General features: G+C 42.2%; 1 protein-coding gene across 2 annotated transcripts in view; it reads right to left on the bottom strand.

Annotated features, from left to right (window-relative positions):
- The window catches only part of PCDH15 (protocadherin related 15), a 521,765-nt gene that overhangs the window by 438,770 nt on the left and 63,791 nt on the right, over positions 1-19,204 (bottom strand). The window contains exons 2-3 of one of the 2 annotated variants that reach the window (XM_054983659.1): positions 13,790-13,804; positions 10,934-10,999 (exon numbers count right to left, since the gene is read on the bottom strand). In XM_054983659.1, coding sequence (XP_054839634.1) covers positions 10,934-10,999; positions 13,790-13,804 — 81 coding nt within the window. The remainder of the gene's footprint in view (positions 1-10,933; positions 11,000-13,789; positions 13,805-19,204) is intronic. The other variant, XM_054983658.1, reaches the window with a different exon arrangement.

The raw sequence follows: 19,204 nt of genomic DNA on the forward strand, positions 1-19,204 counted from the left end.
TAATGAGTGCCGCATCTGCCTCTTGCCTGGCTCCCTCACTGCCATCTCCTCCTCCAGCTTCCAGTGCCAGGATGGAGGTGCTGCACAGCCAAGAGGCAGAGTGGGCACCTGCTCACCACTGCCTCCTCCATCTCCCGGTGCCAGGACAGAGAGGCTGCTTGGAGGACACAGCGGAGAGGGAATTCCTCCGCCAAAGGGCTGGAGTTGCACCAGGCTCACCGGGTGGGCCTCCCGTGCACTGGGCTTCTCAGCTGTGTGCTGAGTTGGAAAAATTCGTGCACAATTGCGCATGAACTCACGTTAGCGGGAACACTGCCTCTAGAGCAACTGGTTAGCTACTGTGTGATACAGAGTGCTGGAATAAATAGATTGTCTGATCCAGCTTGGCTTTTCTTACAGAGCATTTCATGAGAATTTTGGTCACCACACAGATACTGGCTGGTGTAACCATATTTGATAACATGATCTGCCTTGTGCTCCGTTGCAGATATCCATATCAATAAGATACATGTGCTTAGAAACCGGGGAAACTTCTCATCCCAGGACTATGCTTCTCCAGCTGCTCAGCTCTATCTGCTAGCTGTTCAAGCCTTTAAAAGGAGCTGAAACTTGATGCTGTTTATATTTTATTAGGATGTTTTATATTGGTTATCTACCTTGAGTATTCTCTTTGAACAGAAGGGTTGGATATAAGCAAACAAACAAAAAAATATGAAGTTTTTATAGCAAAGTGACAATTCTGTACCAAAGACAAGATTTGGAGATTTGATGGTCAGTTGCAAGTCTTTGTGTTTAGAAATACAGTCCTTGAGAATATCACAGTTTGTGCTTTATTAAAATCAAAAAGAGTCCAGTAGCACCTTTAAGACTAACCAATTTTATTATAGCATAAGCTTTCGAGAATCAAGTTCTCTTCATCAGATGCCTGATCAAAATGATCTGATGAAGAGAACTTGATTCTCGAAAGCTTATGCTATAATAAAATTGGTTAGTCTTAAAGGTGCTACTGGACTCTTTTTGATTTTGCTACTACAGACTAACACGGCTAACTCCTCTGGATCTATGTGCTTTATTAAGTATATAAGATCAATTATGAGACCGTCGTTTTGAAAAAAGAACAGCCTATTTCATTTTGTTTGTTTTAGTTGGCAGAATCATTTATCCAGTTTCCACATTCTATTTTGAAAAAGTTGTGATTGGATTCAGACAAAAACACTGTTTCCAAAGAGAGTAGTAGACAAGTATGAGAATTTGACATCTCAAGGTATGTGAATGAGATATTAGAGCACAAAAAACTCACTCTGAGTAAGCAAAAATGGTGAGGCTCCTGCACAGTATGGTTGCACACTGGACTCAGTCACCCAACTGAGGTCTGCTAGATTTTTTTGTTACTTGATTAGTACAAAGTCATCAAACACTGGAGTACAGTGCGTGTTGGGGGCCGAAGGAGAATAATTTGAATCTATCTAGTGACTTCCAACATGAATAAGCAAAACATAATTTTGATATTACAAAATTCTATCTGTTAACAACAGGACCTAATGAGGTTATCGTGCATGAGATAAATGGTTGTGGAACCTGCTGTTCCCAGTCTCCCCTTCATTTATTCAGCAAAGTTAACACAAACTAATTGTGAAAATTACAAAAGTGTTACTACCAAAGAGTTCTAAAATGCAAATGGTTCTCTTCTTCTTATTGCTTCTTTCATTCTTTTTCTTTCTTTTTTGCTTCCTTAGCTGGCGAGAGATATTTACCAAGTTCATAATTTCATTTTGCATATTTCCACATTATAAATTCAGTTAACATGGGCTGAGAATATGGGTAAATTATACATGATCACTCTGTTCTGTAAAATCTGGGTTGATTCTAAGGGTAATTTTCTCTCAAAGACATGAAAAAGAATAGACATAAACACTGTTTTATGTGGTTAAAGAGGCTTGAAATATTTATCTGTATTCCTAACGGTAAAAAAAAAAACAGAGGAAGTCAATAGCATCTCTGATATGCTTGAATCTCTCTCCCTTTCATATATATCTGTACATATGTGTGTACATGTGCATGTGTACATGCACGCGTACACACATCCCCCTCAAAGTGAGTACTAGGAAATAAAATAGTTTTATGTAGCTTTCACCTTGAACTGGGGGGAAATTGGCTCGGGAACGTATATATTGGCTAGCATCCAATACACGTGCTCAGGGGAAACTAGCAGAATAGGGGAATAGGCATATTATGGCATCTTTGCCCTTCATTCTTGGTCTCTGGGCACATGCTTTTACATGGCCACTGTGATTTAGCTGAGAATCAGTATACTGCAAGATTTAGTGGTGGGAATCTGAGGTTCCTATTGGTGCTAAGTCATTAAGATCACTGGGCAGTTGTTGCTGAGTAATTTTCTCTCAAGCTAACCTACCTCACAGTTGCCACATTTTCATGGTAATTTGTTGGCCCCATTTTCTTCAAATCAGTAACAACAAAGATGAAATAGCTTATTTAGAGTTATCCAAGAATTGCAAATGCATAGCTTAATAAATAGGTCCAGGATAATCATTTGATGCATAAGTTTGCACAAACAGACACATATACATTACGGTGCTCCCTGCTGGGACATTCATTGGACAACTCCCTACATATTCTTTACAGCAGTTTTTATAAAGACAATCTGGATAGCTTTTGGGGTGCCATATTCAATACTTTAATCAAGTAACTGCCATCTCTGGTTCAAGCAATAATATATGTACAGATGTCTCCTGTCCATGTGCATCTTGTATATTCATGATTCAGTGTAAGTCATTTATTGGTATAAATGTCTCCTGTCTTTGATTTCTTAAATGAGACAGAGATATTTTTAGCAGACCAAGATCCATCATAAGAAACTTGTTCAAGTTAATTTAATGTAATGTATTGAACCTTCAGAGTTTAAATTTATACAGCAAATAAACAAGGGGTTTTTTTAGTTTTAGTGTAGATGAAAAAAAAATAAGTGTCCCCATGAGATCTTACTAACCCTATAACAGCTCTCAGAATGATTAGTACCATAAACTTAGTGCATATCCAATTTATTTCCTCTATAGCCCAATACCAAGAATAAAAATGGAGAACAAACTGTGTGAGAGGTCAGGATTGCCTGCTAGACCCACTCTGACCTCCGCGAGTTGGGGTCTCATGGACCTACAGTTAGGGTCCACCCCAATATGAGAAGGCTCTGAATGCATGGTCTGTGTCCTGCAAAAAAAAACACAAGGTACACCCCTGTATTCCTGCATTTGAATGTATGCCTCTTTCCAGATTTCAAGATAAGATAAGATAAGATAAGGATCTGATCAATACACAAGATTGGGGATTGTGTCAGCTGACATAAACCTCTTCCATGTATACATTTCTATCCAGTTTCACAATATGAACAGGGCAATTAAAAAAAAATCTGTACTGGAAACAAGAGCCAAATCTTAACACTGAGAATCTCCAACCTATTTGAAAACTGCAGATTGGAGTAAAAAAAATAAAAGATGCTGTATTTATTTATATTTCTATGCTGTATTTATTTATGTTTATATTTAGTTGACTACAGCAAGTAAGACTGTGAGGTCTTTAGTTCCTTAAGAAGTTTTCTTCAAATCTGACTATATAAAATCTGTCACACAGTCTGTTTCCTTAGTATCTGTGATATGTCTGACATGATACTTCAAAACAATAACTAATGCACTGAATAAATAGCCCAATCAGTTACGTCAGTGTGCAAAGATCTAAGATAAATTTATTCTGAAGTATAACCAGAAGCTGCATCACAAGAGCTCAGCATCTATACATATTCCATCAATCTGGAAGATTTTCTGTGGAAGAAATTGACATTGGAAGAAATGAGTCATGTTCAGACAAATAGCCATAGATGCAGGGAACTTGCCATATGTGTGGGAACAGGTCTCTTATGATGAATCAAATACATTAGTTCTAAAAGATTAGATCAAAACATCATCGATCTGGGTATGAACCTCTAGGGTTAGTTTCAATTTTGATTTTGGATCAGAGCACTAAAGCATTAGATGTATAATGGTCTAAATACACACAATTACCATTTTCTTTAAAGAGATCCACATGTGTATATTTTGGGTTTCAGTATATGCAATACAAGTACGCATTTGAACACAACAAAGCTGAAATATACATGTGTTGCCAGATTCAAACAAAATGGTGATTGTGTATATTGACACAATCATGTGTAATATGCTACTCCAGTACACACATGGGATGGGGAACCTTGGGAACAGAGCAAAGTGCAGGCTAGGGGTTGCACTTGCAGCACTGAGGAGAAATGAAAAACATTTCCTTAAACACACACTTCTTCACACTTGCAAAAGAAGTTATGCACAGTGTAAAGGGAGAGGAGATCCTGCCAATTTTATCTCAAGCTTTAGTCCTTCTGCTACATCCCACTCAGTTCCCTAGGGCCCCCTGACCTCTTTTCAGGGCACAAGTGACAGGCTGCAGAACAAAGGGGAGACAATAAATCTCATTAACCACAGCTGTCCATAGGATTCAATAAGGGTATGCACTCACCCAAAAATGGAATTATTCAGTTCCAGGTATCTCTGATGGCCTCTGACTATTGCCTCCACCAAATCCTGGCTTATATACCTCACATTCCCAATCTGGTCAAGCGCATACCCCATGGCTACCATCTCCATGGACATCTCCAGGGTGAACCCTGCCAAGGAGGAAAGGTATGGGGAACAGCAGAGCTGGTCTCCCCCTTGTCTTGCTGGCAGGGGGCCCCTCTCAGCCTGGTATGCTGCATTCACCAAGAAAACTAGTCTCTCAAGCTGGCGAGCTTCCCAGTCTACTTGACAATGCTGCCCTTCATTCATAGGTTGCCCATGGTTGCCAACATGCATGACTCCTTCTTGATGAGAGGCTGCAGGCACGCAGGAAGTGATGCTTTCTTGCAGCCTTCTCAGAAGCACATGCACTGCTGGCACAAGGTTTGAACAGCTTGCACCTGGGTCAAGGAAAGAGGCCATCTCCCTCCAATCAGAGGAATGACTAGACCTAGGGCTGCCCTTTCAGATATGACCATGATGGGGAGGTTCTTAAAGGACCTAGGGACATCCACTATCTGGGAGATGGTGCCACCCCCCCCCCCAAGCATCTCCATCAGAGATGCTTGGCTTCCTTTTCCTACAGGAGACCAGGAGGGAAAGCATCAGAACGGGCCATTGGACAACCCCCCTCCCTTTCTGGCTTGCTGGTGGCCGTGCAGCACCAGCCTGTTTCTCCCCCTGAAGAAGCTTCTTCAAGTGGTGATGATTCTTCAAATGGTTCCATATCATGGTAGTCGAAAGATAAGCCAGGTCTTTTGTTCAACTAATGCTGAGCAAACGACAACAACAACAACACAGTGCATAGCGGGGATCCACCATCTTCTGAATGTGCTCCCAGAAGCTGGGGGTGGGGGGAACCACGCTGTCCTGCATCTGCAGACACCCAAGGAGCTGCCACTTGTGAGACTCTTAGAGTAGATACACCATGCTAGGAGGGCAGAAAGAGATGTCTGAGGGGAAAGGGTTGAGTTGGCAGCACCTTGGGGGCAGCTTCTCCATCACTTTCTTTTCTGCCTCCATTTTCTCCTCCTGCCTGTCTCTCAAAGGCCTGATGCTGGCCTCAGAGGAAACCAAAGAAGACTCACCTGTGGTAAACTACTCCTGTAGTTTCTCCAGCATCATCTGGGTCCCTGGGGTAAGCTCAAGGACCAGAAAACTCATATCCCCCAAGTCCACCCCAAAGAACACCTCATGCTGCTGCTCCTCCTAATGCTGGGTTTCAACAGTTGGAGGAGGGGAAGTCTCAGCAGCAAGCCCCCTGCCCAGTGCCAGGTCCTGCCCAAGGCACCTCTGTGGATAGCACTTCTGCAGCTGCCTCAGTGAAGACCTTGTGAGGCCTCTTGCTGTCACCAGCCAAGCTGGAGGCCAAACTGGGTGAAAAGCCAGGGCAGGCCTCATCCACGTAGGTAAAGGGAAGGCCACAGCCATCCCCTCCACCCCTCTAGTCTTCATCTTTGCCTTTTCCCCAGGGCCTCTCTGGACTCTTCTCTGGCTCATTTTCAGAGTAAACCTTGTGGTAAACTTACTAACACAGCAGCACACTAACCCACCACCCCCGTTTTGTGTGTGTGTGTGAAAATGCCTAGCTAAAATCAGAATCTTTAAAATGTAGTGTCTTCTCTAAAAGTTTGCCTATTGTTGTGGCTCTAACTTGAAGATGGAAAAATCTCTTTTTAAAAAGCCTTCTTTAGGTAGTTGTTATTAACTAACTAAACACTAGCAAGAAGCAGAGTTTCTCTTTGGGAATCAAGCAACTCCCTGAAACCTAGACTACAGGTCATCCTATGACAATACAAACACTTTTCTAAAACACCTGGCCTGGCTTCACTCAAGCCAAGAGACCAAGAGCAGAGTGAGCAGCAGCTTATTTGTTTATTTATTTATTTTTCTATCCGGGGGGGGGGGCTACTTATCTATCTGACAAGAAGAATACAACATCTGATACTTTCTTAATGCTTATACAAGCCTCTGTAGGGCAAAACTGGTACATACTCTGGCAATTAATTTCTTTAAAGCAGACCTAGATCTGACCTATATTAAGACCCTTTTGAAAAGTTTACCTAAACAATACAATTACTATGGTTGTTGTGGGTTTTCCGGGCTGTATTGCCGTGGTCTTGGCATTATAGTTCCTGACGTCAGGAACTACAATGCCTACAAATGTAGAGGGGGGTGACTTTACCGGAGGGTAGAGAGAGAAATGAAAATGTCTAAGCAGCTATTTTGTTAGATTGTTATGTATAGAAAAATATATAGAAAATGGATAGAAAATAATTAACTATAAGGACCGACTAATTAATATTGTTTCTGGTATAAACGTGTAACATGTTAAACTGAATGAGCCTACCTGAAGAAATATATGGATCAAATTGATTGATAATTTTTGAGGATATTTATACAAAGTAATATACGGAATATAAGTTAAATTGGTTGACTTATATAAATGCATGGGTTATATGGTTTATATGGTATATGGTTTATAGAAATATTTGAAACCAGGAAACTATGAAATTATGTTAAAAAGGGACAAATTGTTTGTCTAATATGGAAGAAGGGACTCAAAGATAAGGTATAGAGTATTAAAAATAGTTGAAGAATTATTGCTTAGATCAAAGGGAAAGTATATGTTTGTTAGATAGATGAATTTAAAATGAGTAAGAGAAAAGGGACAAAGGGTTGGAAAACTGTTGGAAGTCAAAAGAAAAGGGGGAAAGGGAGGGGGTTAGAAATTGGGAAACGGGAACTGATTGTAATGTGAAATTATATGATTCTAATTCCAATAAAAATTTTATTAAAAAAAAAAAAAGGAACTACAATGCCAAACGTCAGGAACTACAATGCCAAGACCACGGCAATACAGCCCAGAAAACCCACAACAACCATCGTTCTCCGGCCGTGAAAGCCTTCGACAATACATCAATACAATTACTACTACTACTACTACTACTACTACTACTACTACTACTACTACTACTCAGAAAGACAACCCAACAAGAGAGCACAGCACCCCAAAACTCCACTAACTGCAGTGCAGGACAACATAAACACACCTCAACTTCTCCCTATTTAGAAAAGCAAGCAATGAACCAACCCACCCCTGAAAAGCAGCAAACAGCTAAGCCAGTGAAACAACTTTTAAAATCAGCAAACAGAATACAATTCCCCCACTCGCACAACAGGAAAATTCTCAAAAAATGGATGGGAAAAAGTCTTGTTTAAAAGGGGGGGGGGGAACCCTCCCTGACAAGTACAGCAACCACAACAACTAAGAACACCCACCAACAACATCAAAACAATATTTAAATATCAACTTAGGTATATAAATAGGTTGCCCCTTCCCGCCTTCCCAACCCAAGAAGATCACCACTACCTCCCAAAAAGAGGGGGGAAATGAGTCTCTATAAGACTCTCAAACCAGGAGACAAATCACTGTGGTCCTCCAGGAAGGTGAGCCAGGAGCAGTTCTCCTCCCAGGCCATCCTCAGTTAGGGATCCCATTCCCTCGGTGATGGTGGGGGATCCCCCACTTTCACCCTCCCCCCCCCACTGTCACTCACCTGGCTGACAAGGGAGAAGGGCACTGGAATGGGCCTCCCAGGTTCATTCCCAGGGCTGGCACAATAATGTCACTCCTGGGAGTACATCATTGTGCCACCCCAAGAGCATATGCATATTTTGCAATGGGCCGATTTGGGCCCCAAACAGGCCAAATTGGGCTCATTGGCCCGTTGTGAATTGTGCACATGCTCCTGCACCCATGTTGTGACGTCACCTGGAAGTGACATAATCACATGGGTGTAGGGTGATGGAAGCATGCTGGGTCCATGAGACAGGTAAGCCCCAGGTCCCCAGCCTCCCGCCGGGACAGTAAGGAGACCTGGCCACCCTATCCTCAGTAGATCCAGGCAGGCACAGAGAGCAGCCAAAGGCTACAACATGCAACAGCAGTCTCCAGAAATCTCACATAATGGAGTCTGCTGTGAGCCAGGCATGCTTTTCATCTCCTTGCATTATTTGAAAAAGGCTCTCCCAGAATTTCCTGACTGGACAGACAGGAACAACTCCTCAAATTATTGGACAGTTACTCACTCACTCACTCCCACCATACCCTGAGGGAAAGAAAGCCCAGGAAAGCAGCAGGGTGGGGGGGGACTACAACTTGGAAGCAAATAGCCAAAGTCAGGTTCTGTTAATTCAAAGTTTTAAGCAGCAAAGGCGGCAAAGCAAAGCCTCTGGAAGGGGAGACAGTCTGGCATGCCAAAGGCGGTGGACGGCTGTGGGAGAAACTGTCCCCTTGGGAGCAATCTCCGCCAGCTCTGTCTTTTAAAACTACGCTTCCCAGCTAACATTACATCTCCCTGCACTTGATAAACATGCATCCAGACATCTTGTGTAGAGAGACTCATAGACAGTTCACAAAACTATGTGGTTCTTTTTAAAACTGTACTGTTTCAGCAGGTGAGGCCCACATTTTCAATGTTCCCTCACAGCATACCAACCACACACCAGGAAAACTAGCGTATCAGGAAGATGATCAGGAGAGCAAACCTAAGCAGATCTACTCAAAGTTCTATTCAGTTCTATCGAGTTAGCCTTACTCAAGGGATATTATTCCTCAGATTATACTGAAAGCCAGCTCTGTCACTGATCTGCCCCTTTTCTTCACACAGAGAATACTTTTTAACATGGGAGAGCCTTAAAACAGGATCTTCCACATGCAGTTTGAGTCCAGGAATGACTCTGAGTAAGTCAATCTGAGTTTATACAGTTTATTTCTGGAGCGCTTTAGAACTTTTAAAACCCTATTCTATGTCTGTATTGAAACGGAGAAAAGCAAATGAGAAAAGCAAACACATTTCAATGTTTTTTTTCCCTCTAGTACATTCACAAGTAAGTGTTAGTATTCGTCATGTGTTCTTTAAATGAAATACATGGGATTCAGTTAAAAGCAGCAAAGTAAGATGACACAGCAGCACTTTTTAGTTGTCTGTGTTAAAAAAACCCAGCAGTGTGATATTAAAACCAAAAAAAAAAGCACACTGCCAACAGCTATTGCTTTTCAGCACCCAATCAAGTACAAGACTGGCAAACTATGCAAACAATAAGATCTTCATTCACTTTTAGTGTACTTGAGTTTATCAGACAGAAAATGCTCCTTGGCAGCTAGCATTCCAGGATATGCAATTATCGAATTGATTGCGTGTCGGCATGGTTCAAGAAAACAACAGAAAATTAGTTACAGTTTGCCAGTATAATGATGCTGTTTAGTGAAACTCTATCAACAGAGTTTTGCTACTTCTTTTGCCTAATTTCACAGCACAACATGCTAGTGTGTGTGCCTGAGACAGAGAGAATGAGAACTGGGAGTCGGCCCCTCAGGCTAGGCTTGCAGAAGCAGCTTGCTTGTGCTGCTGCTGTGAATGGAGCAAACTATCAATACAATTCCATCTCCTCCTAATCCAGCCTTTCAGGACTTTATTGGACAACAGCACAAGGGGGTTGACACAGGAAGAAAGGAAGAATGGCATGCTATTAAAGGCCTCCCTGGCAGAGGCTTTAACAGCAGCTCATATTGTAAAGATTTAAGCCATTGCACAGAACTAGACCATAATATCCTCAAGGCAAAATGAGATTAGATTTGCAGCTCTCCTAGCTGTTAGGACCCGCATAGTTTCGCCAGACCATTTTAATCCACAAAGTCAGCTTTGATACAAATGGGCACTGCTTCCTAAGGCATCATAGTTTATCACTTCTTGCATGCCACCACAAACGCCAGGTAGCTAATCAATGATTATGTGTGTGTGGATTACACACAATTTGTATTACCGCTAATCTAGAGGATGGATTAAAGTGGAAGTTAGTACACAGACCCCCCCAAACGCGGGGCTGCCGAAGTGCTTGATGTTCAGACACAGGGAACAGATCCTGAAGGTGAAGTGTAAATCAGGGGATGGACTGGTAGAATGGAATTGAGCCTACAGATGCTTTGTTGGAGCCGGGAATGTCACCTGACTTGCCATACCTATTAAGCTTGTGGTGACTAATACCTCATGTGGGTTCTGATGGGCTTGAGTCGGGCAGGACATAGATCAAATGGCAAAACCTGACATGCTAAGGAAAAAATATTCAGCCCCTCAATTCTTTCCTTCACCTGAAGTTTAAACATTTGAAACTCTTGGTCACCTTCTAAGACTTTGCAATTGACTGGATACAGCAAGAATATAAAGCATTATTGATCTAAAATGTTTGAACCCAATAATGTTGATCTCTAGCAGAGTTCACTGTAGACTGAGAAATCAAACAAAACAGTGTCATTAGCAGATCATCACACTCACCGTTTCGACTTTCTTCATCAATTGGAACTATGGTCGCTGGAGGACCTGCCCTGGCCAACTTGCAGTCTACAAACAGGGAAATACGAGTTACTTGAAATTCCACAGCATTATCCATTTCATAAAATAGTTAGCGATGAGCAAGCTTTCCTTGCCTCAGAATGAATTCAGTTTTTCCAAGCTTTCCCAAAGGAGTCTCAAAAACTTCTTGGTTCTTTTTGGAGTTCTTTTCCCCCCATCAGAAAGTATGGAAAAACAAAATCGGAGGATGCATCCCTCCAGCCGTGCCTGCCAATCCTCCCTCCCTTCAGACACTAAGAAAATCCTTTACACTAATGAAGGGGACAGCTGGTACAGGGAGGGCTCCCTAGAGGCAGGCAAGGTCTTCCAAGACTTCACTCCTAGGAGACCAGAGTGTGTCTAGGCATATGCTGGATTTTTAATTTTTTAAAATTTATATCCCACTTTTCTCTCTAATTGGCTCAAAGCAGCATACACAGTTCTCCCTGCTTCTATTTTATCTTCACAACAACAGCACAGTCAGGCTGAGAAAGAATGACTGGCACAGTCACTCAGTGAGCTTCCATGGCAATGTGGGGGGTTCAAGCCTGTGTATCCCAGATCCGCATGACACTATAATCACTAAATATAATTTCCTGCTAGGGTTCATAAGATTCCTAGTTTGAGGGTCAAACTACAAGTGACAACAATCAAAGGTCCATCCTGTGGCCACTGATGCTATTTTAAAAGCAGTTGTAGTCCTTTAAAAACTGCGCAGTTGTGCACATGGTGTGCCAGCCCCAGAAGCTCACACGAAGCCTTTCCCACTGCTGCTCCCATAACTATGGGGCTAGTTATAATAACTATGTTATAATAGTTATAATAACTATAATAACTATGCTTCTGTGGAGGGGGGGTATCAGGATGAATTTGCTGTAATGGCACAATAGGTGCATGCATGAAGCCTGAATTCAAAAGTATCTGAGCTCAGATTGTAATCTGGGGTGCAGTTCAAAGCTAGGGGGAAGTTATTGTTCCAAACCATACTAGTTCTGAAAATGTGTCAGCATCAATAAGAATGATTGTGCTAATTTTCACTTTAAACAAAGAAAGCAAGCGAAGCTATCAAATTTGTGATGGGTATCACCAAGGTCCAAAGTACTTACCTAGTGCTCAGTTAAGCAAAGTCCTTGTGAAATAGGCCTTTTCCAGATGTTATGTTTAAGGGTGCCCAATTCAGTGTACTAGGATCACATGCTACCTGAAATCTTCCCAATACTTATGGTCATAATTTTGTCTGAACTGGGCACCACATGAGAGGGGTCCCATGTAACTGAAATGGCAACAGCACATATCAGGAGCATCATAGGTAGTGTGTGCTCCTGTTATACACAGATGGATACTCCCAAACATAACATCTGAAACAAGTTATAATATGTGGGGGGGTTTCTTAGCAAGGGTATTGGCAGCTGTCTTTAAACAGCAATGCATTTCAGTGCCAGATTCTTACTATGTGTTGACTAGACATGGGCACGAATCGAAATACGAAGCAAATTTAGTCACGAAATGGGCCATTACATGTGTCGCAAAACAGTGTTTTGCGGGGGCGCAGTTATCACGAAATTACCATGAAATTCACGACTTTTTGGTCTGTTTTGTTAGCTTCATGAACGATTCATAATTGCAGACAGGCTGGCGCCGATCCATTGATTCCCTAGGCAACAATGGGCCCAGACCTTTTGTTGCCATTGGAAACCCCAATCATAGCCCACTTGCCCTTGACTGGAAGCTCTCCTAGCTATCTGGAGAGTTTCCATTCTGCCCTATACAGCCAGGAGCTGGGGGTCAATCCCTTAAGCAACCAAGGAGGTGTGCCTTCTGTAGCCATGAGCACACCAATCTCACTCCTCCAAACCCTATTAGGCAGGTCTGTCAGCCAACCACAGACCTCTTGTTCTGATCTATGTCAGTGTTTTGCTGGGATTGGAGTGGGAGAGTGTGTAAAAGGATTTGGAATTGTGCTTTTGGCTGCTGCAGCTTTAAAGAGACTGAAAGAAGCCTCTTATTTCCAGCTCTTGGCCTTGCTGTGGGAAGTTCTTTGGGTGAGGGTGCCTTTTTTCCTCCACCCCACCCCACCACCCCTCACACTGTCTTCCCGGCCCAGCTCCACCACTGCCGGTCCTTCATCCTCCTCTGATCCAGCAACTCCCGGTCCCCATTTCAGTCATGCACTCTAGCAGAACTTCTCTTCCTACCCTTCCCAATCAATGTATTGCAAACTGGGAAGGTGAGTGGAGGAGAGCCTGCTGAAGTATCCCTGTGAGTTTGGCATCTCCGAGTATGAAGGGGGCCACTGAAATGCCCCGAGTTCTGATGAATCACAAAACTAATGAATCGTTTCGGCAAATGTGTCAATTTCATGAAGTTTCGTGATTCGCAATTTGTGGATTGCAACGAAACATGAAACTCTTGTTTGGGGCTTTTTCCGTTTCATGCCCATGTCTAGTGTTGACTTGCTAGGGTCTACTTGCTACATAAACATCAAGCCTTTACCACATCATAGCACACTTCACGTGCTCTTTAATCATGTCCACTACGAAGCATAATCAGACCACTACGAAGCATAAGTCCTTCAGGATAGGGATAATGTGATGGTAATTCAACCCAAAACAACAACATAAAAGAATGATTAAAAGGAATAAATTGTAATTAAAGCTTCACAACAGAAACAAACGTAATTGAAATTTAATTGCAACACAAGTCTGTAATTAGAGAGAGTGAACAGAATTTTAATAAAGTTCTAAACAGAGTAAAACGGAAAAAAACAGACAAGCAATTTTCAGGAAGTTGCAATCTTACCCTCATATTGCCAGTCTGGAGAGAAGTTAAAGAGTCATCAATGGAAGCAGAGCAGAATAATGAAAGAAAATAAGTAAGATTTTGTTGTGCATTATAGAGAAAGTCTTGAAGACACACAACAGTACAAGCAGACGTTTGAGAATATGTAGTTATTCACCACAATGCCGAGAAGTTGCTCAGAAACAGCTTTGTGCTTTGTGCCACAGCCAACAGAGTATTATGCAGTCATTCATTCGGATGTGGTCAGTTCTTGCACACACGCACCCAGAGTTTTCCATTCACTTCAGTGGAAAGGGCAACTGTTACAGAGTTCTCCTCCCTATGCCAATACTGAAGTAAATCAAGCAAAGTTGTAGTGAATGTTTATTCAATGGGTTTTACTCCCAGATAAACGGTCTTACGATGGCAGTCTTATCAGAGCATCCGTGTATAAGCACTGCAGTATCTCAGAGCTCTGGAACTATCTGGGTACCATCTATTGCCTTATGTTTATGAACACAATATATAAAAGACTTATGAGCACCTGACAACAAAAGTATAATTTGATTTGGCTGTTGTACATCAAGGTACAAACTGAGGTAAAAACCATTACAGAATTTTAAATTCATTCAAAAGATGTCGCCATCATTAAACAAATGAGTGGGGACTATGAATCTTCACATTATTTTTCCAGATAGTACAAGTGATTTCAAATCACTGAACCCCAGATTAAAGCATCCATATCAATTTGCAAAATTATGCTTAATTTCCATTTGACTGAAAAAGAAAATAAATACTCCAAATGATACAAGGAAGAATTCTGTCAGTTTTCAGACCTATTTTTCTAAACCCATGAGGTCTACATGATGGGGCCTAAAGTTTATATCAAAGGATCTTGTCATAAAAACACCAGATATACAGTCTATGTTGTGAAGCTACAGTCTGGTTTACTATTATATCTCGCTAATGATGTGTTTAAACTCTAATAACCTGCACTGTATGTAACACAGGCTGGCACATCCTTGGATATTCTTTTATCATATCCTTTACCTCCTTCACTGTCCACACAGGAAAATCCAAGGGGGTGAATTATTAAGAGCTCACTATCCAATGACTAGCGTCAAATCAAATTCATACATGGTTGCAAATTATGATATTGAAATCATTCATCTCCTAGATTTGTCCACAACAGAAATCAAAACCCCAAATCCACCTTCCCCAAGCACTAACCTCAGATTTCCAGGAATTTCCCCACCCATAAAGGTAAATGATTGCATTTGTACTGGCTGATATTGTTAGAAAGGACCACAGTCCTAAAATCAATATACATGGCTAAACCTGACCTGGATATCCCAGGCTAGCCAGATCTCCTCAGGCCTTAGAAGCTAAGGAGGGTTGCCCCTGGTGAGCACTTGGGTGAGAAAACACCAAGGAAACCAAGGTTGCTATGCAGAGGCAGGCAGTGGCAAACTACCTCTGATCATTGGCTATGACTTGACTGCACTTTATATTCACAATGGCAGATGACAAGAATCCTCTTAATTAAAACAGATGTATAAAAGGAAGAAAATCTTAAAATTCAACACCTGAGAAGCACCTGGCATGGAACTTACCCGTGCCGGCGTTTGCAGGGCCTGCCAGCAGGGAGAAAAGGGCTGGATGGCATCTCAGCCAGCCCTGCCCAGACGTGCGGCTCCCGATGCATGCTGGGCAATGTAGTTTTAAAGAAAGCAGCCAGCCAATCGGGGCAGAGGGCCGGGCAGGGGAACCAATCGGAAGAGGGAGGTATCCGACCTGAGAAGGGAAGTTTTCCCTCAGGTCCTCCCTAAAAGTATATCTGCTCGGGCCGGCCGGTTGCAGTTCAGTCGGCCTCGGAACAGCGATCCCCACCCACCCTCCGCTTGATTCAGATGTTTGGGAAGCGTTACCTCGGGGTTTAGTTAGTTAGACATTGATGTTAGCGTAGACTGGTTAAGTGTATGCCTTGGACTGTTTTATTCATTGAAATGATTGAGGTTCACATTTTGTCAAGTTATTTTGTCACAACTTGTGTTGGCGGTTTGGGCGTGGGGCACCGATCCCGTCGGGGAAAGACAGGGCCGGCCGGCACTGTTTCCCCATAGATGGGGATCCCCATAAGGGATCTTGGACCAGGCTTGGCAGTGGTAAGCCCAGCTCGGGAGGCTGACAGAGCAGGCCTGTGTCCAGGTGACGGGGGAGCCACGCAGAGGCCACGGCCCAGTGTGACTCCCTTAACCGTCATTCCGGGTTTTTCCCCTGCAGCAGGCGTGCTGGAGGGGTGAGGTGCCATCGGTGGGCAGGCGGGCCACCCGATGCTGGGATCCATGCCCCTACGCAGCCATAGCTCCTTAATCCTGTAACCAATAAAGTTGTGGCAAATTTTCTCCAAAACGAGCGTCAGCGTGGTTTTTTCCTGCCCTGTACTTCCCTGCCTTTTAGGCTGGCAATGCAATCTATCAGTCTCTGGGATGCTGTTTATAGTAGTGTAGTTCAGTGCATGTTACACCTCTGTCTGGCACTTCACAGCTTCACTTCTCACATACCTTGGAGAATTAAATGCACCTGTTTGAATAATCTTCAGAAATATATACATGCTTAGCTGCTGTTACGGCTTTTAGGCATGAATTGCATAAATCCCATACAAGATGCACTGTGTGTTAAAAAAATCGGCTTTTTGAATTAGATTTTACAAGTCAGTGAGTAGTGAAAAGAATGTACCACTTGGGTGGAAAAGAGCTTGAGGAATGAGAGAGAAAAATGTTTGAAAACACAGCTGTCACCTTTCTCTACTGGTGCATCTGTGTGGGAAGTGTTCATTTTCTTCTCATTTTTTTTTACAAGAAACACCATGTCTTCTTTTTGCTTATTTTTATTTTATCTTCCACATTTGTATCCTATTTTTCCTCCAAAGGGTTACGGAGGTATACATGGAATTATTTTATTCCTCAGGTGACAGTGAAAAATGAGGACTTGTTCAAATCTACATAGGCAGTTTTGAAGTCCAGCAAGAAGTACAATCTGAGGTTTCCACATCCAAACTGAACACCCTTGCAGCTATACCATACGAGATCTTCTTCACAGCTTGCTTACTGATATCAAAACTTCTGCTGCCTGGATCATTGCTAAATAGATTTCTAATGATGCAGAAAATGACAAGGGAGTAGGGTTTCCACTCTGGTAGGTTATTGGGGACTTTTCCTTTCTATAGGTGGCAAAGGGAATACCCAAGAGACTCATGAAACTTAGATAGATCTCCATTGAATTAAGCCTCAGTACAGTCAGGATTGCAGCTGTTTATTGTCATATACTCCATCTTATGAAAACAGACTAATCCTTTATATACAACTGTTGCAAAAGTTTTAATAGCTACAGGAAAATTCAGTTGCACCTTTTAGGGTTTTTAATTTACAAATGTAGGTACAGCTGGATAAAAAATAAATAAAAACAAGATAACCACACTAGAACAACGACAATGTTAGTAACTGACAATTCAAGACTCCAAAATTCTATTCCCACTTTTTCAGCAACTATAAATAATAACAGCAATGCTGTGGAAGTACCAACTTCTATGGCTTAGAATACAAACCTTTGAAGTTACCAGTTCATTTTTGTTTGGATTATATATATGAATTGGAAAAAAAAACACCCCTCTTCCACTCCCCACAGAAGCAACAACAATCAGCAAGCAGGCATTGGAAGGAGGAACACATCTTTCACCTTTCATTACCCACTTTTGTACCTCCTTCCTAATGAACCCCATGCCTTTATCCAACTGAACACTGCTTGAGGTGCTGTGATGGAGAGGAAGCACTTGCTGTCTATGACCTGCTGCAGAAGCCAGGTAAGTTTGAGAAGACTTGAGTTCCTCATTGGTGATGGAAGCAGTCAAGCTGAGAATTTGTGTGAACCTACAAAGCCTTTAAATGTAGAAGGCTGGGAAGCCAGGGCACAAAGAGCCCTCACAAGAGACAGCTAGCTAAGAAAACACCCTATCTGTAACTCTACAGAGGTTCTATTTTTTAAGCATGATCAGCAAGCCAGTGAAACTATAGCAGAATATATTGCAGAGCTCCATTAACTTGCTGAATATTGATAATATAGGGACCTCCTAGAAGTCTTGTTATGAGATTGGATCATCTCTGGAGTTAAGAATGAGGCAATCCAATGGGGCCTCCTCTCTGAGCAGAATCTGACTTTTGCTGCAGCACAGCAGCAAGCATTAGTAGCTGAAGCTAATTTACATAATGTCAGAGAAATTTGCAATGGGAACCCCACTGACACGTCCACCAACTCCAACACACAAAAAAAGCATCAGGTAATGAACAAATAAAGTGGCTTAGATCTGCAGTAACTAGATCACACAAGTCAAGTAATAAATCTACACATTTAAGCTGCAGAGGACAACATAAACAAAGTCAATGCAGATTTAGGAATGCTGACTGTCCCATCTGCAATAAAAAGGGTTAGATAGAAAGAGTTTGTCAGTCAAAGGCTAATTCCAGAAAACAAAGAGAATAGAGGAAAAGTTCCCAGCTTCAAACTACTCATAATTTGGAGGGTTTCCCCAAGGGAGAAACACAAACATTGTACTCCATTCAACATATTCATGCACTGGAGGGTCAGTGCCCAGAAATGATTGCCACTGTAGAGATAAATGTTCAGAAGTGTGAAATGGAAGTTGACTCTGAGGCTGGATTCACCATCATAGGCAGCAACAGATTTTCACTGTTATTCTAAGACCAGTCACCCAGTCTACTGAGATCAAAATGTCACCTTCATTGTTCGCAGTCAAATCCCTCCCTCATACTAGAAGGGCAGTTTATGGTTAAGGAATATCATAAAACCCTTGCCAAAGGTCCCACACACTGCCTGGCCCCAGGTAAAGTAGATGCCAGCTGGCCTGGCATACTCCAGGTAGATATTTTTGTTTAAGATTTATGACCACCACTACCACTCCCCACAGTCGAAACCAGAAAGCCTCACCTGGGATGACTCAGAGTTGGGAGGAAGAGGCTGGCACCAGTGGAACAAACCGACACAATGTGATAATGACATTACAAGGTTATAACGTCATTATGTTTTCTTTTTTAAAAAACAGGCACATCATAACAATATCATGACAGGCTTTATTTTGGTTGGGGTTACATGGATCTCTTTTAGGTTTTCATAGAATATCTATGTTTTTGGGGTAAAAAGTTCTGTGTTTGTGGTTACTCTGCACCAACATTGCTTATGCACCATGTTGGGTTTCCTTTTGTTTTTTAGTGCTGGGCACCTTTGATGATCATAATGTCATAACATAAAAATGCAATTGGGCATACACAAACATTTTAAAAGGCAGTGGTGATGTTGTGACAGCACCAGTGACGCCGATGACGACAACCACACCTAACCCTGTTTAATCCTCACCCACAC

This window comes from Eublepharis macularius, chromosome 6 (genome assembly GCF_028583425.1).
Source record: "Eublepharis macularius isolate TG4126 chromosome 6, MPM_Emac_v1.0, whole genome shotgun sequence".
Classification (NCBI taxonomy): domain Eukaryota; kingdom Metazoa; phylum Chordata; class Lepidosauria; order Squamata; family Eublepharidae; genus Eublepharis; species Eublepharis macularius.